Below are 16,158 nucleotides of genomic sequence, written 5' to 3' on the forward strand. Positions count from 1 at the left end.
TTAGAGATTTTCTAGATGCACACTTGAAAAGTGTGTGTGCACACAGAAAATCTATAATCTTTTTCTTTCCCATTACAGAATTTAATGCGCTACAATTTTTTTAAATGATTTTTTTTTTCTAGTTATTTGGTCACGTTGTGGACAAATCATCTGAACCTCCACACTGAAAGTGATGCAAACTCAGTTTACTGTTATTTGGGATGCCCCAAGTGAAATAAAAACACTTCCAGCTTTCCCCAAATATTTGGAAGGGCATGGACTGTTTTTTTGGGCTAATTTGTTTGGACTATTACTGAAATCAATCAGTTCTTGAAAAAGTAAAAAAGAATAAAATAAAAGTAGTATTAACCAGTTAATAGATTACGCACATCAGGATATGCCGTGAGCTGCGAGTCCCGATACGATCAGATCGTATCGGGACTTACATCTCACGGCAAGCATGCAGAGGAACAATTTGGACTATATAGTGCAGATCTTGGCTGCCCTCTTGGCTCAGTCTTAGCTGCCCTCTCTATTTCACTGCCGATTTCGCACATCGGCAGCGCATCGGGCTCGCAAGCCCTAAAAAAGCATGCAATATGGCTTCCGATGTTCACTATATCGGCAACATCGGAAGCCATATCGGATAGATAGTAGTAATATAGTAGATAGTAGTAATATTATTATTATTACCATGTACTGTATTTCTAAATACTCTGCAGCATTTTATAATTCGGAAAATAAACAGTAATAAAGCAAGAATGGAAATTAACCATTCTTACTGACTTTTTGCTGCCTCATGTTGGAGGGAAAGCCATGTCTATATAACCTCATCATGGGTGAGCGGTATGAGATGTGGACACACAAGTTGCTTCATTATGGCCCCTCCCTCTGTGTCACTGGCTTTGCACAGTGGATGGAATGACTACGATTATGCAATTGAGCAGTGGCCTCCTCTGACGGCTCACTTTCAAGGACAGCTGGGGGGGGGGGGGTTGCAGGAGGCTATGGGTTATTACGCCAGCTATGGAGACTTGTCTACCTTTCTATAATGTCCTTAGATTATAATCTATAGGCAAGTGGTTCCCAACCTGGGGTATGTGTAGATTGGTTGGGGGTACTTGAAAATAATATTAGTAACGGGAAAAAAAAAATAAGTCTCCCGTTGCCTTGGAGATTAACCACGTTGCATCACTTCTGGTTCCGCCTGCAGCGTCATCAGCATCTCCTCGTGCTTTTGCCCAACTAGCAATCCACTGGGCACTACCAGTGGACATAAAGTTCTCATCTCCCCAATGTTGACACAGGTGAAGGAAACAGCGGCATTAATCGACAGGTGTTAGCGTGAACCCCGGAAACAGTACACAGCCAGCGGCCAGCCGCAGAAGGACCCAATTCCTAACCGCACACTATTTCTCTGCTACTCCTTATGATAAGGACACGCATACCGCTCACATCCACTCCACTTGTAAATACTGTGGATATTTCAAATTGAGAGGAGGGGTATTCATAAATGAAAAGTTGTACATGAGAGAAAAAAGGTTGGGAACCGCTACACTAGGATGCTGGCAATGCAGGGTGCAGATCTAACATGTTGCTCTTAAATGGTGGGACATGTCCACAATGGTGTAACAATTGGGATCAGAGTGGCCCCATCAGGGTCAGGGTAATGCTTGACTACTGCATTGGGGTCCTGGCCATTAATGTTGCTAATGCGGGTGTGGATGCTGGGCTACCCCCAAGCTCTCCATTTAATGTGAATAGATCCTGTGCGCATGGCATCTATTTACAGGGCTGCGGCAAGACACTGACAGGAAGTTTTAGCCTCTTGCTGCATTATTAATGCTATGTTATGTAGGGACAGACAGTGCAGAAACTATAGAAGGATGATTTCTGAAGACATTTTGTCTAGTCCCTGCATTTATAATGTACAGTAAGGTTGAAAGTCTGGTTAGGGAAGGTCCAGTAATAGTTAATAAGTGCACAAATAATCATTAGCTCTTTTGCCTACTAAATCTATCGGGTATGGATCATTGGGTCAACCTAAAGATGGTCGACAGTTATTAGGTCGACATACTGCAAGGTCGACCGGGGTCTAGGTCGACAGATCATTAGGTCGAAGTGGTCTAAGTCGACAGTCCCACCACGCCCTAGTGAATGGTAGGGCATGAAATACCACCTGTCGGCACATTTCGGGTAAAAAAACTGTGAAAATCCCCATGTTAACTTTTGACTGTAGACCTCTAGGTTGACCTAATGCTTGTGTCGATCTAATGACCTGTCAACTTTGACCCATGTCGACCTAAAGCCCTGTCGACATTTCAGTATGTCGAAAGAGTGGTATCGACCATCTTGGTCTACCATCTTTAGGTCGACCAACCGACCGTATCCAAATCTATCAGCCTTATACGCTGATGGGACCCAAAACCACTGTGATTTTGAAACACTTAGGAAAAGACAACTGTAAAGATGTAAAGGCACATAGTTTTATATTAAAAGTTAATAATAAGTATCTGGAGATATCACTCAGGCAAAAAATACAAATTCAGTAAATAACAACCAAGAGACCCTACTAGAATGTACTTAGTAAAGGGTCTACCATCACATTTTAATTAAATCATTGTTGCAGCCACCGAACCACACTCCTCTATCAGCAAGGCATACTGAGGGCAAATGTCTTACTGCTTTATCAGGTCTAAAAACTACAAAGGTCCATGGAAGCTAAGCAGATCCAAATAGTAGCCCAATTGTAGACAAGTGGGACAGGAACTGTTAAAGCATGCATACAGTTGTTGTCTGTTCTATGAAGTTGAACTAAATTGATGTTTGGTGCATGTGCAGCTGCATTTCTGCGCATGTGCATACTTCAGGTGCATGCGGCCACGGGACTGTTCGCCAGGTGCACACACCCAACATTGTGGGTGTGGTGCGCAGCCATGGGAACGCCAAGCATTTCATGGGCATTCCGATGAAAACGCGGGGCATTTCCATCTAGTTCGCCTCGCCCGCCCACTTCTGAATGCCCCCGCACATCCAAGGTTATCTCAGAGTAACCTTAGATATAAGTAATCGAACATCTAGGGAACAGTGACCACAACATGGTTTCACTGGAAATCAACTTCAGTAAAATACATCATAAAGTATCGGCAAAAATACTAAACTTCAGAAAAGCTAACTTCAAATTATTCAGGGAAGCCCTAAAAGGAATGGTGTGGGAAACTATATTTGAGGGGAAAATGCAGAGGAAATGTGGGATACTCTAAAATTGTGCTCGAATCATTAACTATTAAATACATTCCTAAAATAAATAAGGGTAAATTCAATAAAAAAAAGCCACCATGGTTTGACAAAAAGTAAGGTCAGCAATCAACAATAAAACAAGAGCATTTAAATTCTATAAAAATAACTTAAATGAGGAGGCATTCAACAAGTACAAAGAATCAAACAAAACTTGTAAAGGGGTAATCAAAGTTGCTAAAAGGGATTATGAAGAGCGCAAAGCCACTGAAAGCAAAACCAACCCCAAGAAGTTTATACATAAATAGTAAACAAATAATTAAAGAGAACATAGGCCCATTAACCGATATCAATGGTAAAAGTTTCACGGAGGACAAGGGAAAAGCTGAACTGTTCAATGAGTTCTTCTCAGTGTTTACTATGGGAGAGCAGACAGTGGAACGCACATATACCACAAATGGGATGAACAAGCCGGATCTCAATATTGATTTCACGACCGAGGAAATAATTTTGAGGCTCAGCAAAATTAAAATAAAAAAAAAAAAACGCCAGGGCGAGATGGGATTCATCCTAGGGTAATAATGGAATTAAGGGAGGAACTAGTGACTCCTCTATATTACATCTTTGATAATTCACTATCATCAGGTAAGGTACCAAAAGAGGTTTTGCATAAACATCCATTTGCAGCCTTGGGTGGAAGCAAGTAATGACCATCAGGGGCGTAACTAGATATTCGTAGGCCCCATAGCAAATGTTTGTAAGGGCCCCCTATTTAGCAACTTATGATGATAAATGTATGTGAAACATATTACTTAGACAGTAAAGATGGGCCCCCTTCAGCTCTGAGCTATATAGCAGCTGCACCCCTTGCACCTATGGTAGTTACGCCCTTGATGACTATTACATTTTGCATCTATGGAATCTTTAACCACCTTAGTAAGTGCAGTCTCTGCTGAGTGTTTGGATGTGTCATGAAAAAAGCAGCAAGTTGAGTGCAGTTTTACTTATATACATATGTATCCATTTCGGTATAATGGGCCTACAATGTCTAGGTCGACAGTCACTAGGCCGGCCACTAATATTGGACAGTGACACCTGAAAATGGTTGACATACCATAGGTCGATATTGCCAGAAGGTCGACACAAGCTTAAGGTCAACATGGATAGGTTGACCATGTGAGTATTGACCATCTCCAAGATGACTTTATACTTGTGTCGACCTTCTGACAATGCCGACCTATGGTATTTTGCCCATGTCCAGGTGTTGACATAGTCACTGTTGACCATTAGTGGTCGACCTAGTGACTGTCATCCTAGACATTGTCAGCCCAGGGACCGCATACCATATGTATCTGGTAAAGATGTATATCTGGAAGTGTTGTGCCTTTTAATTATCTGGCAGTGGAGGTGTTAATATATGAGGAGGAGTGTCCCCGTCTTACTCAGGGTGTGGAAAGGGTTAGTAATCTTTTGGCTCTGTTCCTCAGTGACAGCTGGAGGTGCAGAACATTTCACATCTGTGTTCTCTGTAGCTGTTTGCAGGGTCTCCTCTCTTGCTGTCTCTCAGCCCACTCCCCCTTACTACAGAGCTGCGAACAATGAACAGAAAGACTGTGACAGAGCCGCATGGGGGACACAGAAAGGTATTGTGTGACTAGACACACCCCTCTGTGTTTGTATGAATTGGCCGTGGGTTAGTATATGCATGTCAATATATTCTGGATATAAGAGTGAGAATTATTAAGACAATGTAATGATCTGTTTTAGCTCACTGGTCACATCATTAAACCATTCTATTTTACATTATCGGTAAATGCCATGTGCTATCCTTTTGTCTCAGTGTATTTGCTGCCACAGCAGAGTCTGGGTTTTGGAAGTCACATAATGCCTATGTATGAGTGTGTTACATTGATTGTGGCTGTCATTGTTTCCGCAGTAGTAAGCATGCATTGCTGTGGTGTTTTTTTGTGGAGATGAGAGGCGGGGAACCTGCATGAGGGGAGTGAGGAGAAATGTGCGGCTGACATGTCACTACTTCTATATTTAAATGAAGATTCTGATATGTATAAAAGTGTGTGTGTATATCAGCTTTATTAACTGTGCTGTCAGATGGCTGTGTGGAGCACCATACTGGGTGAATAAAACAGTACATCAGTTTTCTGAAATCCAGCTGGGTATTATCAAAGTGACACTACACTAGTGAGTCAACAACATTGTTTGACCTTTTAAAAAGCAGGGTAGCTCACTCACTAATAGTTTTTCTTCTCTTCACCACACAGACAACCACTCCCACTCAGTTTCTCTGTCATGTACCCCCCAAGTACAGGAATTCCTGTAAACAGCAATCCAGCATATTTAATAGAGAAAGGACTGAAGCTGTGTGGGGCGAGGGGGATTTATGCTTTGAAGTACATTATGAATAAGCAGTAGGGGATAGATTGAAAAATGTATCCATAAAAAGGGTTACAGTATGTGTGATTGCCCATATGCAGTATGATACAAAACATAGAAATGATTTATCCTACCGATGGGTGTGGTAAAACGTGTCATTTCAAAAAGCAATACAGAAAGAATTTTCATACTGCTCAAATTACAAGTTTTAAAATAAATGTTATATGTTTTGATGGCTGTAGACTAAACACTGATATAATCCCAATCTAGTAAACACTCTACAAAAAAACTAGTGTTAATCTGGTGATGTGTGTTCAAAGTACAGCTCTCTCTTATTTGCTGCTGAAAGCTGTCACTCCTGCCAGTTCCTAGAGCTTTTCTCAGATTTTTCCTATCAGCTGATTCTTTTACTGCAGTGAATTCCGTTTGGTTGCAAGAGTCAAAAGCCACCAATGAAGCATTACGATCTTTCCCACTGTGATACATGCTCCAGCAATCTTCTTATTTATTTACAGTTTTATATATATCATATTTGCATGTAGGGTGATCTGGTGAGCAATTAAAGGAGAATAGCAGAGGAGAATAGCAGAGGTAGTGCATTATTCAAAAAAGGAAAAAAGGAGGATCCCGCTAATTACAGACCTGTTAGTTTAACATCAATAGTGGGTAAACTATTTTAAGGATTTTTAAGAGATGGTATCCAGGAATATTTAGACCATCACCGTCTACTCAGTACTAACCAACATGGGTTCGTGAAAAATCATTCATGCCAAACTAATCTACTTGGTTTCTATGAAGAGGTTAGCAAAAACCTTGATGATGGAAACACTGTAGATGTGATTTTCCTAGATTTTGCTAAAACCTTCGACACAGTACCACACAAGAGGTTGATAAATGGAGGACCTGGGATTAGGGGCAAATATCTATAGATGGGATGCAGTTAAAATCCCGGCGGTCGGGATCCCGGCGTTCAGAATCCCGACGCCGGAATCCCGACCGCCGAAATGCCGACACATTCTCCCTCCTGGGGTGTCCACGACACCCCTGGAGGGAGAATAAATTAGTGTGCCGAGCGTAGCGAGGCACCGGGCCCGCTGCGTGGCGAGCGCAGCGAGCCCGCAAGGGGGGCGATCCACGTCCCCCCCTTGTCGGCACTTCGGCTGTCGGGATTCCGGCGTCGGGATTCTGAACGCCGGGATCCCGACCGCCGGGATTCAATACTGAATCCCTATAGATGGGTAGGGAACTGGCTGTGTAATAGAGAACAAAGAGTGGTCGTGAACATATGATACCAGTACTAAGAGTGCCTCAGGGTTCGGTTCTAGGGCCCATTTTATTTAACATTTTTATTAACGATATTAGGATGGGGTTACTCAGCAATGTATCCATTTTTGCGGACTACACAAAACTGAGCAGAGTTATTAAATCATCAGAAGATGTCACCACGCTTAAAAATGATCTTGACAATCTAGATGAGTGTGCAAAAGAGTGGAAGTTGAGGTTCAATGTGGACAAGCACCTTGGGAGACATAACCAGTGTGCTAGTTATAACCTAAGCAGGGATGAATTGGGTAATTCAGTACTCGAAAAGGATCTAGGAGTCCAAATCTAGGATCTAGGAGTCCAAATAGACAACAAACTGGGGTGTAGTGCTCAATGTAATATAGCAACAAAAAAGGCCAACAAAATTCTAGCATGTATTAAAAGGGGCAAGGAAAGTACAGAGGCAAAAGTAATTCTGCCTCTGTGCAAATCATTGGTTATACCGCACCTCTAATACGGAGTACAATTCTGGGCCCCACACTATAAAAAGGACATCATAGAATTAGAAAAAATCCAAAGAAGAGCAACAAAGCTTATTAAGGGAATGGAGAATTTAAGCTATGAGGAAAGATTAAGCAATTTGGGACTATTTACACTAGAGAAGAGACATTTAAGGGGGGACATGCTCAACATGTATAAATATATTAGGGGCCAACACCCTTTTTTCTGCTAGAAAAGAATCTAGGACGCAAGGGCACGAGTTTAGATTAGAAGAAAAAAAGGTTTTGTTCATCTAGAAGAAAAAATTTCTTTACAGTCAGAGCAGTCAAACTTTGGAACTCTGGAGAAGTGGTGTCGGCAGACACTATAAATACGTTTAAAATAAGGTTGGATAAACATTTATTGTTTAAAAACATCCATGGGTACAAATAAGTAACATAAGCTGTCTTTAAAATATCAGAACATACTATATAACAAGGGATAGACTATTATTAACATAGGTTGAACTAGATGGACGCAAGTCTTTATTCAGCCTCACCTGCTATGTAACTCTATGAGGTGGTCTGATAGCATGTGACAAAGAACATGTAATATAAGGGTATGTGGTATGGCCATGATGATTTATTCACAAATCTATAATTAATGATTATACAAAATAACATAAATTATGATGGGAAACAAACAATTAAGTTGGTCAGTTTGTGTGTCCCTCTAGGTTACGTGCACTACAGTTTAGTGATTCAGGATCAACATGCATCCTGTGGAATGCCATTCAGTAAGGCTGGCACCGCAGATTACCTTTATTAAGAGAGAAGAGTGACCGTATTTGACAGGGTATCAGTATTCATACAAGGACTTTTATAAACCAGGTTTTACAACTTTATTACTATTTTAGCCACAAAATTCTGTAATTTTCAAGTTTATTTTTGTATTTAGAGAAACTGGAAGTGGCAAAACACATCCCTGGTCACACATTTTGTGCTGTACACTGTATGCACTTGGTAATTTTCATCCTTAGGCCATATTTGCCTGCTTGTGAAAACTAGTTTCAGGGAGATTACAGTTGGTATTAGAATATTTCCCAAAAGGCGTGTCTAGCTCCAAATATGGACCAGAGTCAGATTAAGTGGGGAGTCCAGAGTGTCAGTGCCTCGTGCCTTAGGGGGCCCTTTGGCCAGAGTGATACCTACTTTCTTCTATCTCAGCATATTCTATATATAACATATTGGGCGCTATCCTATTAACTCAGATGATAAAAACGGACCGATGTTGCTATTAGTGACCAATTGTCATTCTCACTGCATCCAATAAGGGTCCGTTTTTATTGGCTGAAAATGGACCCGCGGTCAGGCAAAAACACATGAGATTAGGGACAAGTGCGCCAAAAAGATATAAATTAAATGATTTGGTGTATTCACCCACATATATGTTTCGTAAGTATTCTACCACTGAGTCCTAATAATTAAAAGTCCTTCTGCAGATCAAAGCTGGAGAGTTGATGGGTCCAGTTTCCTCAGCGGTTGTTTGGCGAGGTGACTTGCCCCTGTAGGGAAGAGATGTGATGTATGGTATGTGCGAGTTTGTTTTTAAATCTCCTCCTGGCGCCAACAATATAATATAAATGAGGTTGCTCCTTGATAGCTTCTCCATATTGGTACTGCAGTATTGTTGCACATACAGTATGGGTTCTTTCAGAGGTGGGTAGAAAGTAGTGGATGGTATAACACCTTTACTTGACGTGTTTCACTGTAATGTTACAGTCTGGCAAAGCATAATATCCAATAACTGCAGGTATTGGGATAAAGGTTGTCGACATTACGGTGTGTGGCATAATATGTAATGGGAATTATGGTGTGTGGTATAATATGTAATGGGCCTTATGGTGTGTGGCATAATTTGTAATGGACGTTATGGTGTGGCACAATGTGTAATAGGCATTACGGCATGGCACAATTTTTAAGGAGAATTCTGATGTGTGGCATAATGTATAAGGTTTAATAGAGTATGTGGCATAATGTAGCCATGCCCCTAGTTTCATATGACCACGCCCCTACATGACACATGCCCATGCCTATTTCTACTTGCACCACTGGGCTTAACAGCCATAGGCTGGTTAGCAAGGGCTTGCATCTCTGCAAGGCTTGCAAAAAAAAACAACCCATGGGCTAGATGTTTCAAGCTTCAAAAGGTGATAAAATGGAGAGTGATAAACAGCCAGCCAATCAACTCCTACTTGAAATGTTCCAGGCTGGGTTTAAAAAATGACAAGTAGGAGCTGATTGGCTGGCTGTTTATCACTCTCCATTTTATCACTTTTTGAAGCTTGATACATCTGACCCATGTCAGTTTTTGTTGGTTAAGAAACAAGGTTATTTATTTCAAGTTATAATTTTGCCCTGTTACTCTATGTCAATGGGGTGGTGCTTGCCAATCATGGGATGCTGGGGGGACTGTCCAGGCTGCAGTGTGAATATCTGGGATATGTGAATCACTGCAGCAATAATCTACTATAAAGTGGACTATTCTCTGTTAGAGGACTTGCACTATACCAGTAAGGGCTGATTGCGGAATTTCACAAGGTTTGCATTTGGACTGCATACATCTAAGGACAATCCTTCCATCCAACTTGTGGCAACCAGCCTGGTAAATATACAAAAACCTCCGGAGATACCCCTTTATCCCTCCTTATACAACTGGCAAATATGACTACTACATATGTTCCCAGACCCATCGCATATTGATGTGGCTGCTCTAAAACCTCAGACCAATTTCAATTATCATTGTGCCTTTTATTAATGTGGTATTATTATATTTTTGTATTTTATTATTATTGTGTATTAAAAGTGTTTTATTTAAAAATTGCCTAGCGCTGCTTTCTACGCTTATGGAGTACTCCTATTAGCATATCTTCTGGATTTTTCTTCTTTGCGAGGACTGACTATCCGGGTGCCGGACGGGGCCCCGACAGTCGGAATCCCGACTGTCAAAACACTGACAGCCGGGTTCCCGGCAGCCGTTGGCTATTATCCCTCGTGGGGGTACACGACCCCCATAGAGGGAGAATAGAATAGGTGGCTCGCGTAGCAAGCCACCGTGCCCGCAAGGGGCTTAGTTGCGCTCACCATGCTGTCTGGGTCCGGCCAGTCGGGATCCCAACGTCGGGATAGTGACTGTCAGGATCCCGACTGTCGGACCCCTATACCACACCCGACTATCCTCTAAAAATAAAGCAGCTGCAATAGAGAGAACACATCTTATCAAGCGATCAGAAACATAACTTTGGTTATTTCTTCACACTTCACAACAACCCTGGACTGACCCGGGATTAACCCTTCCTTTAACCTGGGTCGGATTGCCGGGTTGCTGGACCCAGGATTTTTCAAAAAGCCCTTTCACACCGCACAATGACCCAGGTCAACCCGACAACAACCCGGGATCGACCTGTGTTATTTTTGCGATGTGAAAGGGGTAATAGTGTGCGGAGCAGTGTGCCCGAAGCATGGCGAGTGTAGCAAGCCATGCGAAGGGACACTGTACATTTATATCAACCTATGTCCACCAAAAAAATCTTGAAAAACTCACGTCGACCTTAGGACTGTTGATCATGCTTCCATCGACGTAACGCTTGCGTCTAACTTTTGTTACTGTCTAGACGCTGTCTACTAGCTTTAGGCGTCTAAGTACACGGGTTCCACTAAGTCTGGTCGACAATAACATGGTCGATCTCTAGACACTGTCGATCCACTGTAACATAACCCCATTCCAGTCAGATACATTGGGGCAGTGACAGCGCCGGCCCAGTGCCCACCCTGTCCTTATTTGCAACTTATATATGCTGATTGTTCTTTAACCTGTTAAGACCCCAAATATGAACATTTATTATGGGTCCTGACTTACTTATGATGAATTCTTCGCAAACTCAATCCTATTTTTAGATAATAGAAAACGTAATGACAAGTAGAAACTTTACTAATGAAATACAGGAAATAAAAGCTTGCAAACTTCGTTGTAAACCTTCATAACATGGGGATGGGTATCTGTATAACTAGTTCCCCTTCACCGTAAGGACCTGGGGAGGAGATGAGGCAGGGAGAGGAGGAGCAAGTTCAGAAGAAGGGACCCAAATGGACCCTCGCATAGCTCGCTTCGCTCGCAATGCTTCGGGCACGGTGGCTCGCTTCGCTCGCCACAGCTTTAATAACCTCCTCCACGCCCTAGTGGATGGTAGGGCATGAAATACCGCCTGTCGGCACATGTCGGCTCAAAAAAAAGTTGTCTTGTTCTGACCTTGCTCCTCCTCTCCCGCCCCCTCTCCCGCCCCCTCTCCCGCCCCCTCTCCTCCCCAGGTCCTTACGGCGAAGGGGAACTAGCTGCTACCGTATCTGTATAGCAGAGTCTGGCACACGTCTGGTGTCTGTGTGAGATTGCCTCTGTAGCTCCTGCACCTTTAAGACAGGAGAGGGCGTGTTGGAGGAAGCTGTGTATGAGGTTCAGCTTGTAGTGTCCGATCCTCTGTGGCACAGTGACCCGATGCTTCATGCTTGCTGCACGCCACACATGCCCCGGGCCGCACTCCTCGCCTTCAGGTAAGCTTTCTGCAGCCACTGCCCTCTCCTCCAGCTCATTGTGTAACTTCCGCCCGCTCCCCCATGTAACGTGAAGCAGCAGGGTCACGGTGATGCCGTGTACTGTCACTCTGTTATAGGGAGAAGTATGTGCTAACATATACACGGATACTTTATTAGACTCCACACACCAGTGTGATTAGGAAGAGGGTTATAGCTAGCTGGCACTGTGTCATCTGCGCTACACAGACACGAACATTAACCTCAGATAGTTTAGAGATGATAATCAGTAATCAGATTATAGTACAGGAAACTTCAGTTGCAACAAAATGTGTATCTATCACACCCCACTAGGGACTGTTACACAGTCATCCCCGTTTTTCATCAACAGTAAAAAGGGCTGAATATAAAGTAACAGGGTAAGAGGTGATGTTGCTCATAGATTCTGTCTATCGTTTCCTAGGATGCTATAGAGAAATTCACAGAATCTGATTGGTTGCTATTGCCAGCATTACTTATTTTCAGGCTTTAGTCAAGTTATCCTTTAGTGTACACATGAATATGTTATTTACATGGATATCATTATGCCACCATTAAATATATATAGTTGATGGAGGCATAATGATATATTTAGATTCCAAAAATGACTGTCGTACAGTCAGGAGTGCATGTATTGTGGCATTGTGGACAAATCTAGTGACTTGTAAAGTTTACATGCGCATACACATCTGAAAGGAGCATTCATGAAATTGGCAGACCTGGTTTTTAAATGAGCAGCTATCTTCTGTATGCACCTTTTTTGAACTTGAGGGAGTATTATGTATTATTGGCATAGCCAATTCTGTGCTACGCAGTCATTTGTACTAAGCCTTGAAAAAATAATTGCCAGTCCATTAACTCCTAACTGCCATTGCACAGGCTAGGTTGGGAAATGATAACGGCTAGTTGGTTAGATCATTTTACACTTTATCGCTATTCAATTCTTAGTACACCTGGACAATTTTCTTTCACCTAAGGGGGGCAATTCTTCTGTGTGTGCAAAGCAGGCAATAGCGAAGCGAGGCCCCGCTATCGCCCAGCCAGTTACACTGCAGGCTATAATATTTTGACTAGACTTGCTATGTCTATTTGGCTGTACACATGGGCTGCAGCTGGGGATGGCCGCCGACTTATCCCAAACAGCAACTGGGCGATTTTTGACCAAGCAAAATCGCTTAGTCAAAATCGCCCATCATACAGTTTGTGTGTACACCCCTCTAACGTTGGGTTGGTACTATTGCCAATGATCTAATAAGGACTGTTGCAGCTGGTATTATTAACAGTTATTTTTATAGTTCACACATATTCTGCAGCACTTTTACAGAGAATATTTGAACATTCACACCAGTCCCTGCTCTGTGGAGCTTGCAATCTATATTCTCTACCACATGTACATGTGCACACATTCTAGGGTTCATTTTTGTTAGGAGCCAATTAACCTATCAGTATTTTTGGGATTGTGGGAGGAAACCAGACCACCCAGAGGAAACCCACACAGACACTTAGGGGGCCATGGTGTTGATTCCACTCATGACCTCAACACTGTGAGGCAGTAATGCTAAACTTTACACTATCCGTGCTGGGGTTGGAAAAACAGCGGGTATGGCTAGTATACACATTCAATCTCTGTGAAAATCTTGATTTTTTTTTTTTTTGAGAACCTTTTATTTTTTGACAGAAAAAAGTAGTCTTGCTTTTGACTATCCAATGTTTTTTTTTCTGACTGTCAAATCTACCTTGACAGTTTTAGTTGTTTTTTTTCTAGGCTCGTTAGTTCTTACATTCGACTTTTTCTACCATTTTTTTGAGTTGGAGTTTAAAAAAATGGCCTAAACTATTCAATGTGAAGTTGAGTTTTTAGTCATAATTACGCCAATTTTAACTAGACAGATTTTCCTGTTGGGAGCAGTCAACATTCTGATTTTGATTGTTGTCTGACAACTCCACAGCCCTGTCCTGGTTCTGGTCCCAGTTCGTCGTGTCCCCCACCCCCTGGCTGAAAACCGTTCGATATCCATTTGAGTTTGGTTCGAGTTTGGTTCGATTTTATCTATATAGTCATAATCCAACACAAAATCTCACCGTGTGTACACAGCATAAGTTAGGAGAGGAGCCTTGTAGTAAGTAAGCAGGTGAAGCTGCCAGAGTTGTTGGACCCATGATTTCTTTCCATGAGTTTGGTATAGAATGTCAACATTCATTGTGTAGACATGAAAATGTCAGCATGGTCATAATGTAAACATTGACCATGTCGTTATTTATCCTCTAGACACTGCTGAAATTTCAACATGTTAGAATGTCAATATTTCATCCCAGTGAGTAAACAGGGACTTGCCTGCTCCTATGGCATCTTCTGGGTCCCAGCAGTTTTGTGACTATCACTTTCAGATGTGAGCTGTGGTCATCCAATGTTCCTGAAGTATATTTTCCTAACCCTCTCCCTAGTACCTAGCAACCACCCCTTACTCACACACCCCCACAGCCTAACGTCAATATTAAACCTATCAACTTTCTGCAAATGTTGTCTATTAGCTAAACTTTTGACATTATGAATGTTGACTATTTGCCTACAACTTCTTCGCCACAGAGAAAAATAATGCACAGCAGAAGTCTGTTAAGGCCCCCATACACTAGCCGATTTTGGTCAGATTTCAGCCAGATCAGTCGGATCTGGCCGAAATCAGACCAAAATCGGCTAGTTTTGATGTCCCCTCAGATCCGATGCGCGGTCCCGTGCGCATCGGATCTGCGTCGGGTGGTCGGACCTGCTGCACGTCCGACCACCCGACTTGGGACCTAGTGGGGCGGCGAGGCGGTAGAGGGAGCAGGGGGGGCTGGGGACGCTGCGGGGGACACAGGCGGCATAGAGCCGGGCAGGGGGAGCCGGCGGGAGCTGTCAGTATTGAATAATAAAAAAAAAGCCCATACAATGCATGGGCGGCCTGTGATTGGCTGAGCGCTCTCTCAGCCAGTCAGCAATTGGCTGAGAGAGCGCTCAGCCAATAGGAGGCTGCCCATTCATTGTATAGGCTTTTTTTTCTAGCACTGACAGCTCCCGCCGGCTCCCCCTGTCCGGCTCTATGCCGCCTGTGTCCCTGCAGCGTCCCCAGCCCCCTCTACCGCCTCGCCGCACAGACGCTGTCCCCCGCAACGTCCCCAGCAGCGGGGGACACAGACGTGTCCCCCGCAGCGTCCCCAGCTCCCACCAGCTCCCACCTCTGTAGCCCCCCCCCCCCTGCTCCCCGGGTTTTTTACATGTGATAAATCGAGACGATTTATCACATGTAAAAAATGGCACATCAAGTGCCAATCTAATCAAGCTCCCCCGGGGAGCAGCCGGGGAAGCTCAGGGGGAAGTCGGGTGCGACTTGTCCTAAGGACAAGTCGCCCTAGTGTATGGGGGCCTTTAGATCCTACTGGTAACACAAACTTCTAATTAAAAGGGAGAACCTAACTTCAATCATTGAGTTATTAAACTGTGTACACACTTTACGATATATTGGGCAATCTTGTTATTTGCGGTGGATTGTAATGGCTGTCATCTACTGTGTACCCTCAGTTTTGATGACTTCTCTGGTTTACTACACGTCATATGTGACATAGAATGTGGTGCGGTAATAGTAATTAGTATTATCACTAACAATATCTCGGGCCATTGTATGAAGTGTGCATGCGACACAATACATTTACATCATATCAGACTTTAGATAGACACAACTTTCAGATGTTTACCCAGTTTAAGTTGTTTCCCAGAATCCTTCAGACTCTTTAACTGTTCTGCATTTTTACTCTCTGTTTACAATTTCTTACCCCACATACTCAAATCCTTCATAAATAGTTCGGATTTTTGTTGATACAGATAAAGAAAAGAAAGTAGCTTTGTTATTGAGATGGCTGCCGTTTCAGTATGTACGGATGTGTGTGTGTGTATGTGTGTGTGTGTGTGTGTGTGTATATATATATATATATATATATATATATATATATATATATATATATATATATAATTACACGTTGCAGAACTATGTTTCTGCATATGTAATGCGTAGTCTGCAGTAAAAATTATTGTATAGCCTGTGTTGATCTCTCCCATGGTGCTAATGAGATTAGGAGGTTTACTGTTTGTATTGGGAGGTGCTGGGAAGTGTACTTCAATTTACAAGTAAACTGCAACACTTTTATG

At 42.7% G+C, this 16,158-nt stretch overlaps 1 protein-coding gene across 4 annotated transcripts in view; it reads left to right on the forward strand.

Moving 5' to 3' along the window:
• NAV1 (neuron navigator 1) overlaps positions 1-16,158 on the forward strand; it is a 206,624-nt gene that overhangs the window by 60,545 nt on the left and 129,921 nt on the right. The window contains exon 1 of one of the 4 annotated variants that reach the window (XM_083173164.1): positions 11,800-11,957. The exons of the other annotated variants lie outside the window; for them this stretch is intronic. Coding sequence (XP_083029290.1) covers positions 11,902-11,957 — 56 coding nt within the window. The 5' untranslated portion in view covers positions 11,800-11,901. Of the gene's footprint in view, positions 1-11,799; positions 11,958-16,158 lie in introns of those variants that run through there. 4 annotated transcript variants of the gene reach the window in all.

This window comes from Crinia signifera, chromosome 2 (genome assembly GCF_055691185.1).
Source record: "Crinia signifera chromosome 2, ASM5569118v1, whole genome shotgun sequence".
NCBI lineage: Eukaryota > Metazoa > Chordata > Amphibia > Anura > Myobatrachidae > Crinia > Crinia signifera.